The following is a 17,077-nucleotide window of genomic DNA, read 5'->3' as shown; positions in this document are numbered from 1 at the left end:
TCAAATGAAATTCAAAAAAATCATCCACACAAATTTTGTTTATTCTCCAGAATCCTTTTATATCATTTGTCATTAAAAGAGTTATGAATTTTGTGCTTGCATTGTTTATGGTACAATTAATTTAAAGAAAAATCAACTATTGTGATAATAAGTGTGCCATTATAAATATTTGTGACACAAAATCACAAAAAATTGGATCCTTTATAAGGATTCAAATTGCATCATTATCACAAAAATATGATGATGAATGCTATGAGAGTTGAAAATTCTTCTTTTTATTGTGCGTCTTATACGCCTTCTTCGTGTGTTCAACTTATCCAAACAAGCTCTTTTCACTCTTCAATAATACCAAAAGACATACAACCAATTGAATTTTCTCATCACAAAAATTCAACAAGCGAGAATGACAAAACTGATCAAGATTATTTCAGAGATAAACATGAAGATTCTTTTTTGAAATCACCAATATTTCACGAAATTCCCCTAGCTTCAAATTTTCTGACAATATCGGCTCGATATCTTACAAGTTCAATAGGCTATCATTGCTGGAAGCGTTCTTTACATGGGGATCAGGATGCCGTATTGCTTTCAAATGAAAAAAATTCAAGTCCATCAGTTAGACATCTTGGGGACGATTCACAAATAATTCCACATTCTCTGCAATTTCCTCATTGGAGTTGCCATTATAAACCATATTATGAAACATTTTCTTCACTTTTTCGTTCATTGGAAATTATTCTTGATAGGTATTTGCGTTATTATCATCCAACAGAAACGGATCTGCTCTATTTTCTGCTCATTTTTGATAGAGTTCTTCACCCACAATCTCAAAGTAAACTTCCTATTACCGCTGAAAATGGAACGATGGCTGTTGTTGTAACGATGATGGTGGCTGATAAAATGAGCTGCGATTCCTTTTATTCAAACAGGTTTTGGGGTAATCTTTACAGCATTCCACTTTCATCACTGAATGAGAGCGAACGGTCACTTCTTCAAGCTATAAATTATGACTTATATGCAGAATGGCAGAAGGAAGATTTCAACGATCCATTTCAAATGTTGATTTCTTTTTTTTCTGAAGTATTGGAATTGTAGAAGAAAATAAAGTGTTTCTGTGAATTCTTCTTTAATCAGGTTTTATATATGTGTAATAGCTATTTATTTCTTTTTCTCCGGTTATAATATTTTTATTTAATGATTGATGCATGCTTTGCAGATTAGCAACTCTAAGATTATGCGCCTTTATTGTTATTGTTTAGAATAAGTAATCTTTCACTTCAGTTGTACACATTCACATATATCATGTAAATAGCAACTGTTGCTGCTTCTTTTTCTTCCTCTTTCTTTGAAATGGTTAATTTCATCAATATGTGATTATTTTTCTTTTTTATTTTAATAACAATTTGTCTTGCAATCTTGATGTTTGTTTTCCACAATGTAATTCGTTCGAAGACCTTCATAATTCAATTATTGTTGCATTGATTTTTTTGCTTTTTATGCTACCAAATTGCGTTTGCTACTTAATCTTTGCCTTTTCGTGCTTTTAAGATGCAATTTTTTATGATCTGTATTTATTCCTTTGATGATAAGTACTCATTGGAAGCAATTCAAGTTGGAGTTATGTTGACTGGCTATCATTTCATTTCGGTTATTAAAAGAATATTTGGTTGACAGTTTCTTTTCTTTTCTTTCTTTCTTTCTTCTCTCTCTTTTTTTTCCTTTGAGCATTGCGTTGTTGTTTTCTTGAGGGATGTGTATTCTTCCAATGAATTTGTACATTGGAAACGTTTTTACCAAAAGTTTTTTCTTTTTAATAAACAAAGTTAAAAATCTTCTTTTTTTTCTTTTAATTATAATTTGAAAATGACAAAGATAAAGAAATGCACAACAATTTAGATGAAATAAACAAAAAGATGAAAAAGATGGGACTAAGTCAAGTTTGGTGTAAAAGGAGAAGCAATAATATGTCAGAAACTTGTTTGAAGCCTTTTCAATTTTAATTAATCACAAAAACATTCAATAGAATAAGAGCATATCACAACATTAATGTTCTTTTGACCCTATTCAAGAATTGAAAGCTCTATTAATCATTTTTGATTTCAAATTTCCATAAAACTGTGACTTTTTTATTTCTTATTAAACAAATATTTTGTAGCCCCAAATACTCTTTCTTTGAATCATATCGTCAATTTTTTTTAAAAAACTCTTATTTCAATGATGAGTATTTTCTTTAAATTTCTTAAAGTTATGTGGAAAAAAATAAACTGAAAATTTCACTTTCCGCTTTGTCCAAATTTGTTAATTTAAAAATAAATTCCGCAATATTCACACTTCTTAAACCAAACAAGAAAATAAAAAATCCAAAATAAAATAAAGATAAAAAAGATAAAGAAAGGAAGAAATGATTCTCATGTTTGCCATCTACATCATGCGCCTTGAATCAGAAGATGCTGTGACAGGCCTTTTCCTCGCTGGATAAATGGCATGAGGGCCAGCCGGAAAATCTTTTGCTGAAACAGCAGAAACAGACGACGGCTTGCTCTGGAAGGAATTTTTCGATGAAGAAAGAGAGCAAGACTGAGACGGAGTAGTTGAGCCAAGCGATGATTGAGAAGATGAGAGAAGCGAATTGGATGAAGTTAAAGACCTCCGAGCTGCACCAAGCATTGCTAGAAGAACGGATGTTCCAGTGTGAATAATCCACTGGTTCACTCTTTCAAGCGTCTCTGGCAAAATTGAAGTTCCAGAAGAAGAAGCCCTGGACGACAGAGGAGATAGCGATGAAGGCGACTGCTGCGACTGGGAGGAAGAAGGTCTGTGGGGAGTTCCAAATGACGAAGACGAGGTTGTTTGTGTCTGCGTTGATGAGCCTCCAGTTTGTCCGTTCCAAAGATTCACAATGCGATATATCTGCATTCTTTGCTCGTGCGAAGCAGGAGAAGGGAATTCGGGTGTAAATTTGCGGCAGTTGTGGAACTCTTGCATTGCGGTGATGACGCGTGTTGATGTTGAACCAAACAGACGAGCTTAACAAAAAAGTCATGTTGTTTTTGTTGAAGTTGAAGATGAATTTGAATGTGAATAACAATAATCGTTTCATATATACAAAAATGAATAGAAATATCAAAGTCAAATCATTATTAATAAAATTTTTATTGAATTAAAAATTTTATTCACACCAAGAATAAGAGAGCAAATAACAGCAGGGCGTCCGTGCCCTTCAAGTGAGTGGACAAACACACACTGCCCCAGCTCTGCAATGCAGTAAGTGAGATACTCCACAAGCGCTGCTGTGTCTCTGTCGTGTGCTGTGCATCCGTCTCTGATGGGGAACTCCAGGTATTGCATCCTGTCGAGCGACTGTTGGAACTTCCTCGGAGGAATCTGCGTTTCTGCTGCTTTAGATGGACTGTTGCGCAAAGATGGTCCTAAATCTGGTGAATTGGATGGCAGAGGAGATGGAGATGGAGATGATGAAGAAGAAATAGAAGGAGAAGGAGAATGTGAAGGTGACTGGGAAATGGAAGAGTATGCAGTTCCTGGTCTGCGTGAAATGTACTGCTTGAGCAATGGAGTCATACGAGTCAAAGAAGCTGTGGAAGAAGAAGAAGCCAATGTTGATGTGGATGACACAGACGACGCTGTTGATGGTCTGTTTGCCCTCGAATCTCGGGCGCTGCGCGCAAAACCTTTTCCTTCTGTGGCCGGATGCTTGAAAGCGAGCGACGATGTAGTTGCCGATGGAGAAGGGAGCATGTGTCTTCTGTCGTTTTCGGCTTGGATCATTTTCTCTCTCTGCATCTCTGCCTTCAGCACAGCCATCTCGTCCTCTCGAACAAGCCTCACAGCCGACTCGAAATACGCATCCATCCTCTTCCGCTTCTCTTTGATCTCGTCGCCCATCATCAAATTCACAAACACCTCTACGCCGGAATCAAGCAGCGCCTTCACATCGTACTCGGGAAAGGCGCCCATCAGCAGCAGACCAGGAATCACCCAGTTTGTGCTCGCAGTCGGCCCAGCAAACAGAGAGCGGTTGGCAGCTATATCAAGGTAAAGCGGGTTGGCGATGGTCACTGGAAGCTCTTCAGATGAGGACTTTGACGAGGAAATGACTGATGATTGGCCGTGTTCCTTGATTTTTTCTTGTTCTTTTGCTCTTCTCGCTTTCTCTTTTCTTCTTTCTCTTTCTTGAGCTATTTTCATATCATTTTCTTCTTTCAGTGCAAGTTCATCGGCTTCTTCTTTTTCTAATTCATTTCTTTCGTCTTCTCTTTCGTATATTTGTGGTTGTTCGCTGCTAAATTTCTTTTTGCTTGGAGAAGAAGCTTTTCGTGCAGCATTTGTTGGCCATTTAATTGAAGGTTTTGGATACAATTGGGAAATTTTCTGTTCATTTTCTTCCATTTGTGGAGCACTGCATTCTCTTTCTTCATCTTCAGGTTGGTTCTCGCTGTCTTCCATCCACCACAATCCGCTCTCCTTTGGCGGATGTGATCGAATGCTTCTTCTTTCCTGCTCTTTCTTTGGTGAATAGTGATACCCTGCTGCAGGAATATCTTTTCCAGCAGAAACGGGGCTTTTAATGTGAGGAGAAGCTTGTCGCCTTCCATATGCAGCTTCTGATGCTGTTATGAATTGATTATCCGCATCATCCGTTTCTTCATCCCATGCCATATGTTTCTCTTTTTCGGGCTCTTGCCACAATCCAACTTTCTTTGAATTCTTTGGAGATGTGCGAATAGATGACTGCTCAATGCAGTACCTTTGGTATTCCTCTTCAAATTCCCTTCAAAATTTGAAAACAAGTTATCTTAATATATTGAAATATTGAATAGCAAACTGTTTATCTCTTTGAAATATTCTGTTTGCTTGATTTATGAAGCTCAAATGAGCAACACTCGAACCGAAGCACATCCAGAACGCATCTGTTGGTGATGTGTGAATGATGAGATGTTTTTCATACAACTAATCATTTTGTAAACAAAAAAAAGTAAATTGACAAGTATCAGAAAACCAATGATAAAGGTCATACGGCTGTAAGACTTGTAGGGTTCATAAGTTCTAAAGGATTTATCAATGTCAAAGTGGCTGGTAGTGGTGGAATCTTCGGAACATTTACTAATATGAAAGAATAATTTACATAAATGAAAGTACAGCACATACCTCGTTGTAATTGAACAAGAGAAAGACATTTTTTACACATAAGAAACACTTCAGATTCTTCAACCGAACTTGCTCTGGGAGGTAAAGGAGTGAAAATCGATTCTCTTTGCTTCGGAAATATTTCTTCATTTTGCTGTCTTATTGAAACAGCCACATCGATAGGAATATTAAATATACAAAAGAACGATGCGGGATTCTGCTCACAAAGAAAACAAGTTCCAGGATGCGCCATCTCAAATTTGAAAAATCCCCATATTTTTTTATTGAAGATGAATTGAAAAACCAAAATAATAATACACAGCTGAAAGCAATGAACCTTCAACAGATTAACTTTTTTGAATAAAAAAAGAAATCAAGATTGTATTTATTTATTCATTTTTTATAAGATTGCTTTTCATTGAATTTTCTGATTCAAAAATTAGTTATTCTCACATTAAATGAAAAAATCAAAAACAAAAGGAGACAAAGAATTAAATGAAATTCACTGAAATACAATGTTAATTGATTTTGTTTGAAATGCCTGTATTTATTTGAATTATTTTCAAAGACGAATTGATTGAGCGAAAGAAGATTCATAAAAGAGAAAAGAACTTGATTGCTTTAGTTAAAATAAATAAAGAATAAATATTTTCTCGTATTCTTTGTTTTCTACTGCACTAGTATTAAATAATACGCATTTTCCTTCCAATAATTTCTTCATCTCGAAATAAAATATTCTTTCATGATCCTTCACCATTGCAATTCATCTCAACTTTTTTTCATTTCTTAAATCCGAATTTCCTTCAAATTATACATCTTCATTCGGAAAAAAACTAATCAACTACTCATTCACAATACATTTCATATTTTAATTTTCTAAATTTCTTTCTTTCTTTCTCTCTCTCTTCCCTGCTTTTTTTTTCCCCTCCACTCAATATCACGAGGAATGTTGATCAATCCCATGAAATGCCACTTCCATCGGTAATCGAAATGTAGCACATATCATCATCTTCAGAGGAGCCACGTCTCGAATCTCCTTCAACGAAAGCTCGTTTATCGCCTCATTCAGGCGGAATCCGCACATCGCATGAGAAGCTCTCTGGAAAGATATTATTGTGATTGTGTATAGATAAAAATAAAAAAAAATTATTTATTGAAAGAATTATTCATCAAAAATTCATAAAAATGAAAAAAAGAAACAGAATTCAATAACCAATTAATTAATTAATTAATTAAAAAAGAATTAATAAAAACATTCATCCAAATTACAGCATTACAATCCAATAACTGTTTAATTAAAAAAAAAAAAAAAAAAAAAAAAAAAAAAAAAAAAAAAAAAAAAAAAAAAAACATTTAAACATACCTCAATAAATTCGCTCATCCTATTCTCTGGCTGTGCTCTTGTGAAGTAATAGCAGTGGATCAGTGGCAATGGTACAGTGTTCTCCTCAAATGCTCCTGTGAAAAGAGGATGGCGATAAACAGCTCCATTCAAAAGACGTACTTGTCTTAAGATTCGACTGGTGTGTGATATTGAAGCAGAAGAAGAAGGAGGAGAGGAAGAAGAAGAGGAGGAAGGAATAGAAGAAGAAGAAGAAGAAGAAGAAGAAGAAGAAGAAGAAAGAGAAGAGGATGAAGGTGATTGATTGGATGAAAGCTCATCATTTTCGGCAAACACACAGCTGTCTGCAGAATCGTCACACAAAGGTGTCATACAACCAACAAAGGCATCTGAAGACAAAAATGAAAGAAGGGAAAGAGAATTGCGTTTGGATAAATGATGGTTGGCGACAAAAAGAGAAAGAAAAAGAGAAGAAGAAGAAAGAAAGAAAGAAAGAAATTAAAAAAAAAAAACGAAATTCAAATTATTTTTTCAACAAAAATGTGAACAAACCCAAAAACTCCGGAGCAGAAGCTGGGAGGTTCATAATAAACCGCTCAGGAAAGCGAGAGAAAGGGAATGAAGCCTTCGAAGTAATCTTCGTCAGCTTCCGAGGCGTCTTTTCCTGTTTGTGTCTGCCTTTCTGAACAGTTTCTTTGCCTTCAGCCATTTTTTGGGTCATATTCTCAGCTGATCGGATCATCTTTTCATTTTTTCGTGTATCTTCATCGATTTTGCATTCTCCTTCTATTTGGTTGCGTTTTTGCTTGCAAACACTTTCTTCTTTGTCCATTGGCACAGAAGAAGGTGATGTTAAAGAGCTTGCTTCTTCTTCATGTTTTGTATGATTCTGCTCTGAATCATTTGTTTCATTCATTTTTTCTTTCACTTCTTTTTCTTTTTCTTTTTCCTTTTCTTTCGAACTCTCTTTCTCCTCTTTCTCCTTCTCCTTCATCTCCTTCATTGCAGGCAGAATGTACTTCTGCACAATCACAGACACTGCCACATGTCCATCTTCATTCAGACACACCACTCGATCCTCCACTCTGTTTTCTTTGCAGTTCACCTTCAGCCATTTGAAGGACTCTGGATTCAGATCGTTCGCATAGACATATCTGTCAGTCTCAATATACTCTGTGCTCTTTGGCTTCTTGTGTGTGTGTGAAGTGGATGGAACACACGAAGAAGAAGAACAAGACGAGGAAGAAGGAGAGGAAGAAGATGATGAAGAGGAAGATGAATCCATCAATGAGAGATGCTTTGGCACTTGTGAGCACATTGCAATTGGCACAGCGAAAGGGCCAACGCCTGCAAACAAATCAGCCACAACTTCATTCGCACCGCACAGCTGGACGATTCTCTGGTGCTCATCAGAAAGACGAGAATTCCAATAGACCTCGCGATAATCAAATCGAAAGTTAACCCCATGCTCTTTCTAATAACCAAATAGAATTCACACACAAATAATTTTTTTTTTCAAAAAAAAAGTGAAAATCCATTGTTGTTAAATTTCATTATAATTTAAATACATACCAATTTCACTTCAGTTCTATCCTCTCCTGCAAGAATTTCCATAGGAAACACGCGAAATTCTGATTCAATGTTAGCTGTTTTGTTAACAACAGTGGATATTTGAGGGCATCGTTCCAAAATTACCTTTCCAATCAGATGTCGAAATGGCAGATGCTCATTTCGAAGATTCAGATGTGCGATGTGCCCAACGGTTTCGAAAGAAACAACATTTGGAACAGAGGAAGGGAGCACACGTGATAATGCAATGTCTTGCAAATTTTACAAATGTTTCAATTCAATTTAGAATTAAAAAATTTTTTAATTCATGATGTTCAAACCATATGTCAGATGGTCGGTACCAACCATTACACCATGTAATCCAAGAGATATTTTTTCGCTTTTTATATCTTCTTTAATTGAATCAGGCAAATCGTCCTCCTTCGTTCCATCAATAAGCAAAATAAGCTTATTGTTTTTATTATTTTCATCTGAAATGACTGGTTTTATTCCTGGATGCTTCAATTCCAAACTAAAAATAACAATTATTTTCCATTTTTATGTTTTTCAATTTATTTTTAAAACGAGAATTATAAACAATAAAATTCTGACAATAAATTGAAAACAAACTTTCTTAAAAAATTCCGGTAATATTGCACTTTATTCACAGGTACAGAAATTGATAAAAATTCTTTCAATTCTTTTTTAGCTTTCAATGATTCATAATCCTCTTCAGCTTGTCGTACAGCATCAGCATCACTCATTTTTATAACGCCAATAAGTTATAGTGGGTACTTGATATTTTTGAAAAATATTTTAACAAAATAATATGATATAATTAAAACTATTCTCAACTTTCACATAATTGACAAATTATCAAATTTGATCAGCTATATACTAATTTGTATTTGAAACCGTTCTTTGACTTTTGTTTAAATCTATGAGCCTGAGAGGCACTCAATATTCGCAAGCCCAGCAATCGGGAATGTATGGATATGGAATGGGTTTATCTGGAGAAGAAGAAGGGTTATCTTCGTCAAGACAAAGCAGAGAACAGTTATCGTCTTCTCGCTCTCTTCATCAAACCCCTCGAACATTGCAGCAATCAATGAAAACTAACCAGTATTCTCCTCAACAACGCACATCAGTGCAACCAAGATTCAACGTTTCTCCAGTTTTTGCCACAGCGCCTTCTCTTTCTGGATATGGTGAAACTGTTGATGAATCTCCTTCTTCACTTCGTCATGGCAAGAGATGCGCAGGGCTTCCTTCCTTATCACCTTTATCAACGAAAGCTTTACATGTGTCTGGTGCAGATAGAGAAGGACCTATCGGAAAGCAAAATCGTTTTCGTGGTTCTGGAGCCGAATCCACCCCTCCAGGAATTGGACAATCGACTCAAGGAGGAGTCGTTTCGAGATCTTTTCAAGGAACGCAAACTCGTACAATTAGCTCAGATCAACAAACTCGAGGACTCGGAGCGTCAAATATTATTTCTGACTCTTCATTTCATCGAGGTAAGATGAGACAGATGGCAACAGGAGCGTATCCATTGACAAGTCCAATTGACGAACTTCGAACTTTGCAACAGATGGGACTCACTTCGAAAGGAAGAGGGCAGCGGAGATATCAAGAAAGCTCCATGATTGGATCTCAGATGATGGGAATGAAGACCAGACAATTTGGAGGAACAGCTTCTCCAATGAGCAGCATGCAATATCAGTTATCCACAGCAGCATCGCCAATGTCAACTGGAGCGGGAGGTGTTGCGGATGATTATGAGATGACAACCGATTTTCTGTCTGACGATGATTCGTCGCCTTCAGACAAGTATCTTGGCGATTGGCAGGATGATAAGAGAAATGGGCGAGGCGTGTGTGAATATGCGAACGGGAATCGATACAGCGGAGACTGGAAAGACGACATGAGGCACGGAACAGGCACGTTTGTGCTGTGCAACGGAGACAAGTACGTCGGGCAGTGGAAGGATGACGAGATCAGCGGGGAAGGCATTGCTTATTATGCAAATGGAGAAATATTTGAAGGTCTTTGGGAACATAACAAGTTTGCTATCGATTTATTTGTTGTTATTTTTATTATTATTTACTTCAATTTTATTTCTCAATTGATTTTCTTTGATATTTGAATCATTTCGTCAATTTTTATTCTTGTTGCTGTTATAATTTCCTCTTCTCTTTTCTCAGGAGAATTGATGGCAAAGGAAAGATGACCTATCCGAACGGAGACAAATACGAAGGTGAGTTCGTGAAGAATCGGTGCTATGGATACGGCACGATGGTTTATGTGAACGGAGAGAAATACGAAGGCGAGTGGCTGAATGACAAGCAGCATGGAAAAGGGAAAATGAGCTATGTGGATGGCAGCGTGTATGAAGGAATGTGGGAAGACGGGGTGCGCCACGGAGATGGGTCGATGCTCTTTGCAGATGGCTCGCGGTACACAGGGCAGTGGCGCTTTGGGCAGCGATGCGGAGAAGGGAAATGTGAGTATGCGAATGGGGATGTGTACAGCGGGAAGTGGAGAAACGATGTGAAGAGCGGGATGGGCATGATGCGATATACGAATGGAGAGGTGTATGAAGGGCAGTGGCTGAACGACCGGCGACACGGAGAAGGCACGCTGACGTCTGTGACAGGAGATGCGATGAGCGGGAAGTGGAGGTGCGGGGAAAGAGAGGCCACATCAACAGGAAGGGTGAAGTATGCGAATGGAGATGAATACGAAGGAGACTTTATGAAGTCGAAGCGCCACGGAATGGGCACGCTGCGCATGAAAAACGGGGATGTGTACAGCGGTCAGTTTGAGGAAGATTACATTCAGGGAGAAGGCACACTTGAATGTGCCAGTGGGGATGTGTATGAAGGTGCCTTTGTGAAGAACCGTCGGTGCGGCTTCGGCTCCTGCACGTTTGCAAACGGAGATGTGTACAATGGCGAGTGGCTGGATGACGAGCCGAGTGGGCAGGGAGAATGCGACTATGCGACGGGAGACCACTACCAGGGCGAGTGGGCGCATGGGAAACGGGAAGGGCATGGTGTGCTGAAGACAGAAGGAGGAGATGTGTATGAGGGCACGTTTGTTAACGACATGCGCCACGGGCACGGGTGCTGTGTGTTTGCTTCGGGGGAGGTGTATGACGGGTGGTGGAAGGAGGACAAAAGAGCAGGGCAGGGCACGGCTGTGTACTTTGGCGAATGAACTTTTGTTTATTTGTCTCATTATATCTTGGATTCCATTCACTTCCCACTCTTTCTGCTTCTCTCTCTCTCTCACTCTCACTCTCACTCTTTTATTAAATATCAAATCTGCTTTGTGTCTTTAGCTTTCAATTACATCGTTTTTTTTTTTAAAAAAAAAATAAAATAGCTCACTTTATTTTTCTCCTCATCCACAAAATTGCATTTTCTTTTCACTTCACATTTGTCATCTGTTATGCATTACTAATTCATATCACAGAAAATAATAATAATAATAATAATAATTCAAAATAAAACTAATCATAAACAACAATTTAAACATTACTAATACATATTCCATAAACAGCAACAACCGGGAAGAAGAATTTTCAGCTTCAAACCATTCGGAAAAAAAGAAAAAAAATAAATAAATAAATAAATAAAATAAATAAACATAAATCAAACAAACACAAATCAAACAATCAACAGTTCCTTCACTCCAAAAACGGGTACAGAGATGAAATGAATGCCTCTGTATAGACAGGTCGGGGCGGAATCGCAGGTGGAGGAAGAGTCGAATGGTCCGATGAAAGTGCAGCAGAAGGCGCATTCAACGAGAGATGCGGTGCGCTTCTGCTTGGAGGCAAGGCGTGTGGCTGGGGGACAGCCACGAAGGCTGAGGGAGAGAAAGAGGCAGAGGAGAACGTGAACTGCGTGGCCACGGGTATCTTCTGAGGCATTTGCTCTGTGTGAAAGAAGGAACGGCTGACTGTGCTGGGCGAGTGTGCGTCAGATGGCTTGCTTGACGGACTGCTGAATGAACTGAAGAATGTGGTGGATGGATGTTGAGTCTGAGGAGAAGAAGAGGCAGAAGAAGAAGAAGAAGTTGAAGAAGAGGCATAAGAAGAAGAAATAGAAGAAGAAGAAGAAGGAAGAGCTTGCAGTTTCTGTGTTGTGTGTGTTTGCGATTGAGATTGAGATTGAGATTGAGGCTGAAACTGAGAAAAAGAGAAAAACGATGTTGAGGTCTGACTACTTACAGCAGAAGGAAATGATTGTTGTGCAGCTGTTTTTGCTCTTTCGGTCTTTTGGTGTGTGGCTGAGATGCTTTCAGAAGCTGCTGAGGCAGAAGAAGAAGAAGAAGAATAAGATTGGAAAAATGAAGAAGTAGAAGAAGAAGAAGATGATGATGATGATGATGATGATGATGGAGATGTGGAAGATGAAGCAGAAGATGAGGCTGAGGCAGATTCTGTGTCTTGAGATTCCGATGATTCAGGTTTTGGTAATGTTGCAAGTTGTCTTCTTCGTTTCTAAAGAAATTCAAATTTTAAAAAAAAAAAAGAAATAAATAAATAAAAAATCACAAAATGAACGAAGTTAATTTGATCATATCAGCATTAGGTATTAGCAAAATGTCATTTAAATGATTAAAATTATAATAACAACAAAAATTATTTTTCTTTTTGATGATCAAAACAAACCGATTTTTCCTTTGCATTTGTGATTGATTGAAGCCACGTGACATGTCTTGGAGTGATGGTCGAAGGAAGCGGAGGAGGTGGTCGCTTTAATAAATGTTGCATTACAATAACAGAAAAAATAAATAAATAAATAAATATTAAAATTCAGGAAGATTAAATGATTAAAAAAAACTTTAATTCATCGCATTTAAAGTGGTATAATTAGAAATATTAAAAATGAAAAAATTAAACAAAATAGAAAAAACTACATTACATTACATAACATCATATTAATTTCAAAGACACATTCCACCAATACACACCGGAAGATGTGAGGGATACGGCTTCCCCAGCATCGAGCACAGGCGAAGCAGCACCTGCATCGAGGACGGCCTGTTTTCTGGGTTTGGTTCGAGCATAAAGTCGATCAGCGCGAGTGTGGCTGTGGAGAACATTTCTCTCCCGCTGCCGCGCCCGCCGCAGCGCTCCCGCTCTTCGTGCACCCACTGGTCCAGCGGCGGGTACGTGTACGACACATTCAGAATCGCGAGGTCTCCGTTCCTCTCAAACGGATTCTCGTAAAAACACATCGTGTACAGCAGGCATCCCAGCGCCCACACATCCACTTTGGGCCCGATTTTCTGCTTGCGGAACAGGTCGGTCATTTCTGGCGCTCGATAGCATGGTGTAGTTACCTTTTGAAAAAACTCTTGAAGCGACGTTCTTTGTGAAATACTGATAGAAGATGTATCATAGATCTTGGTTGTACAGCTTCCAAAATCTCCAACTTTAAAGCAGCCGTCACTTGAATGGAAAATGTTTTCCACTTTCAAATCTCTATGTATTATTGGTGGTGATCTCGTGTGCATGTACACAACACCTTGAACAATTTGCTCAAAAATAGAAAGCACTTTGCTTTCAGAAAATCTCATGGAATTTGCAACTTCATTCATTTCAGAAACAAGAGTTGTAGGACAGTATTCCATGAGGAGTAAATATTCCCTTTGTCTTCCATATTTGTTCAAGCATTCTGAATGCAGCAATTTTACAATGTTTGGATGATTAAGTTGGCTCTATTTATTAATTTTAAAAAAGGATAAAAAATGTATTTCATAATTTATGGTCAAGCCATCACAGATATCTCCGCCTCGCAGTCTTGAATAGAATCTTCTGATGAAGCCATCATCCTTTTTAGTGCATAAAGCCTGCCTGATGAGAATTTAAAGCAAATATAGAACATCACAAATAGTCCATAATAGAATACAAGAAACCATTTTGAAGATCTTTTACAAGATAAACAGCAGCAAATCCTCCTTTTGAAAAGAAATCTTCAATGAATAAATTAAGAATAATTTTCACACCCTCTCCAATTTTCTTCTGCACTTGCACCCTATATGATCCAACATTAAGTATTTCTCCTCCAGCAGACGTAATGCGGCTTGCTGCTTTGGATAAAAAATCAAGAATTCCCATCAAAAACAATCTTCAATAAATTGATTAATATAATAATGGTTGAATAGAAAAAATGGACAAAATAGAAATTTTGTTTGCTATTCGGATTGACTTTTTTTTTCATCAAAGTGATCATCAATTTACAAAATTAAATATTTCAACGCATTCTTCGCAAAAAATAATCAAAGTAAATAAAAAAATATTTATCAAAAAAGAAACTGAAAAAAACTTTCAATGATAGAATGAAAACAAATAAACTTCTATATTTGTTATTTAAGCACGATACAACAAACTGAATGAAACGTGAGAAGATTTTTCACAATGCCTTCATAAGTACAGTTTGCGTTAAAATTACAGGGATAAGATCGATTTCACAAAAACTTCAAGAGGAATGATTCTGACAATTTTCCTCAAAGTACATCTTATTAATACAAACTCATTTGATATTCAAAACTTTCAAAGCAGCTTCATTTATGCTCAGAAAAAATATATATCAAAATCTTGGAGAAACTCAAAATTCTATTTCTCCGAAATATAATTAATAATTTTCTCTGAGCACAAATGAAGCTATTTTAAAAGTCTCGCTAATCAACTGAGTTAGTATTGATGAGGTATATTTTGAGGAAAATTAACAGGATTATTCCTCTTGCAGTTATTGTGAAATCGATCTTGTCCAGAAATTTTTGCAATGTCCGGGATTTTATGCGCAAACTGTAATATGCACCAAAATCATTTTCATCTTTAAAAAAATTCTCATCATCAATATTTATAAAATCTTTTTAAAATTACTTCTATTGTTTGAAATTCTTCATCAATAATTAATTCATGCTCATTATGAATTCATTTTTTTAGTTGCATGCACAAATTATTATCTCAAAAAGCTTTTTCTCAAAAACATTTCAATATTATCAACAAATTACTTTTATCTCAAACTTGTCAGAATGAAAGATTACCTTTTGTGCTTCAATGAACAGTTCATGGTGTTTGCGCATGCTTTATTTTCTTTATTGAAGAATTTCCGCTTGTGTTAGACAGTTGGTTGTTTAATAGAAAATCTTTCATAAACAGTGATGAGTTTTCCATTCTTCAGAATAAAAGTGTGTCTCAATTTTTGTGTGATCCAGAATTATTGGTATCAGTGTATCTTTGATTCTATTTTGCACAATCTTCACAAATCAATCATCTATTTTTCCATCTTCCAGCCTTTTGACTACTCCGAAAATCCACGCAATCATTTTCTTTCTTCTATTATTGTATTTCCTTCTCTCCATTCAGCTTCGTCTTTCTTCACAATCTTCTCCTCTCCTCCAATTTTTAACAGGTTTCTGTTTTTGATTCATAAATTGCATGACCTCATCAAGCTAGCCCAACAGGATATTGTCTCTCAATTCACAGACAATTACTAAGAAACTGTTTTAATTGACATTTTTATCCAGAGATATTCGTATTTATTTTTGAAATCATATTTTTTCTGAGAAAAAATATCGGTTAGAAAATAATCTTTGAATATTAATCAATAAACACTTGATGGATATAACTCCATCCGAAATTTTTTATTAAAGAAATATATTCTCATTCATCTTCATTTGAGACAATTGTTGTGTTTTTTCTTTTTGAATGAATAAATATTCTACAAAAAAATGAAACCTCTGAAGAGTCAACACTCCGTAAAAAACTTATGATTTCAAAAACAATCACACTTAAACTCAGATGGAGGAAAATACGGACTTTCAAGCTTTTTATACACAATCATAAAAAAAATAGTTTCGCTCATAACTATATTTTCACTTTCTCAGATTTCAGAATAAATTAGATTCTCATATCAATAAACTGATATCATTGATTCTCCAACACAATGTTTTGTGACATCACATGAATTTCAAAAAAAAAAAAAAAAAAAAAAAAAAAAAAAGTAAAAAAAAAAAAAAAAAAAAAAAAAAAAAAAAAAAAAAAAAAAAAAAAAAAAAAGTAAAAACAGATTTTTATCATGTTTTTTGATCACAAAACGACAATAAAAAGTGCATAATTTTTAAATGAAGGAGCTTGAAGTTTCAAATTTTCACCCATTTGTGATAATTAGAGCATTCAAATTCGAAATCTCTTCCCAATGACAAACAACCTTTGAATAAACAGCACCTCGAAAAAAGTAATGATATCAATTATAATCACCAACATACGGTTGCACTTTAACCTCTGACCCTTTTTTAACCCCCATCTTTTATTTTGTGGAGCTGGCTACGGCTTTATACAGGCCTGTAGCCAACAAAAAATAACTAGAAATGTTTATTTTAATAAAATTTATTTATGCCGAAAAAATTTTTTTAACGAAAAATTCTTCACTTTGAGATCTCGGTATTTTTGATTTTTATTTTTTGATCATTAAATTGATGGTCTTTCCATGAATATAACATTCTGGAAGTTTTAAGCTACACCATCATTTCACATCTTATCCTTTTTATTGGTTTTAAAACTTTTCACATTTCACAAGTTTCTTTTTCACCTGTTTTCTCATTTCATATTCTTTTCGAATAAATGAGATTTCATGAAGAATGATGAAATTTTGAAAATTTTAAAGATAATCCTTTTTTTGTATCAAAAAGTTAATTCTATAGATGTACAAAAAAGTTTTGAAAATTTGATGTTTAATAGAAAAATGAAAAACATCAATTTCGGAAGTTTTAATTTTTCCAACCAGTAACATTTTTTCAGCAAATTATAATGTGAGTGTGCAATAATATAATGATTTAAAATGAGATACAGCTTATTAAATTTAAAAATTGTTTTTAATTCAATTTATATTTTCATTTTTTCGAAAAGTCGATGAAATGAGAAAACAGGTGAAAAAGAAACTTGTGAAATGTGAAAAGTTTTAAAACCAATAAAAAGGATAAGATGTGAAATGATGGTGTAGCTTAAAACTTCCAGAATGT

The 17,077-nt window shown here is 35.8% G+C and overlaps 4 protein-coding genes across 4 annotated transcripts; 1 reads left to right on the top strand and 3 right to left on the bottom strand.

Annotated features, from left to right (window-relative positions):
* Positions 1–2,282: 2,282 nt before the first annotated feature.
* MONOS_4240 (uncharacterized protein) lies at positions 2,283–5,413 on the bottom strand. Its single transcript, XM_067874299.1, has 5 exons — positions 5,167–5,413; positions 5,036–5,121; positions 4,844–4,968; positions 3,180–4,789; positions 2,283–3,026 (listed from the first exon to the last, which is right to left on the bottom strand). Exons 1-5 carry the CDS (start codon positions 5,396–5,398, stop codon positions 2,422–2,424), a joined length of 2,658 nt encoding a protein of 885 aa, XP_067723608.1. The 5' UTR covers positions 5,399–5,413; the 3' UTR covers positions 2,283–2,421.
* Positions 5,414–5,579: 166 nt separating this feature from the next.
* Positions 5,580–8,824, bottom strand: MONOS_4241 (putative GTP binding). Its single transcript, XM_067874300.1, has 6 exons — positions 8,666–8,824; positions 8,377–8,567; positions 8,060–8,307; positions 7,040–7,961; positions 6,509–6,876; positions 5,580–6,244 (listed from the first exon to the last, which is right to left on the bottom strand). The coding sequence occupies exons 1-6, from the start codon at positions 8,797–8,799 to the stop codon at positions 6,083–6,085; spliced, it is 2,025 nt and encodes a 674-aa protein (XP_067723607.1). The 5' UTR covers positions 8,800–8,824; the 3' UTR covers positions 5,580–6,082.
* Positions 8,825–8,940: 116 nt separating this feature from the next.
* On the top strand, positions 8,941–11,566 carry MONOS_4242 (putative Phosphatidylinositol-4-phosphate 5-kinase). The gene is made up of 2 exons (XM_067874301.1): positions 8,941–10,099; positions 10,240–11,566. Exons 1-2 carry the CDS (start codon positions 8,976–8,978, stop codon positions 11,252–11,254), a joined length of 2,139 nt encoding a protein of 712 aa, XP_067723606.1. The 5' UTR covers positions 8,941–8,975; the 3' UTR covers positions 11,255–11,566.
* A 160-nt stretch (positions 11,567–11,726) lies between these two features.
* On the bottom strand, positions 11,727–14,168 carry MONOS_4243 (putative NAK protein kinase; the record flags this gene model as incomplete). The annotated part of the gene is made up of 5 exons (XM_067874302.1): positions 11,727–12,545; positions 12,717–12,800; positions 13,019–13,768; positions 13,825–13,904; positions 13,967–14,168. The coding sequence occupies 5 exons, from the start codon at positions 14,166–14,168 to the stop codon at positions 11,727–11,729; spliced, it is 1,935 nt and encodes a 644-aa protein (XP_067723605.1).
* Between the last annotated feature and the right edge of the window lie 2,909 nt (positions 14,169–17,077).

The sequence above is a fragment of the Monocercomonoides exilis genome (assembly GCF_001643675.1).
Source record: "Monocercomonoides exilis strain PA203 chromosome Unknown scaffold36-1065637, whole genome shotgun sequence".
In the NCBI taxonomy this organism is placed as follows: domain Eukaryota; phylum Preaxostyla; order Oxymonadida; family Polymastigidae; genus Monocercomonoides; species Monocercomonoides exilis.
The sequence above is the reverse complement of the archived record's forward strand: the minus strand, read 5'-3'. Positions and strand labels throughout refer to the sequence as shown.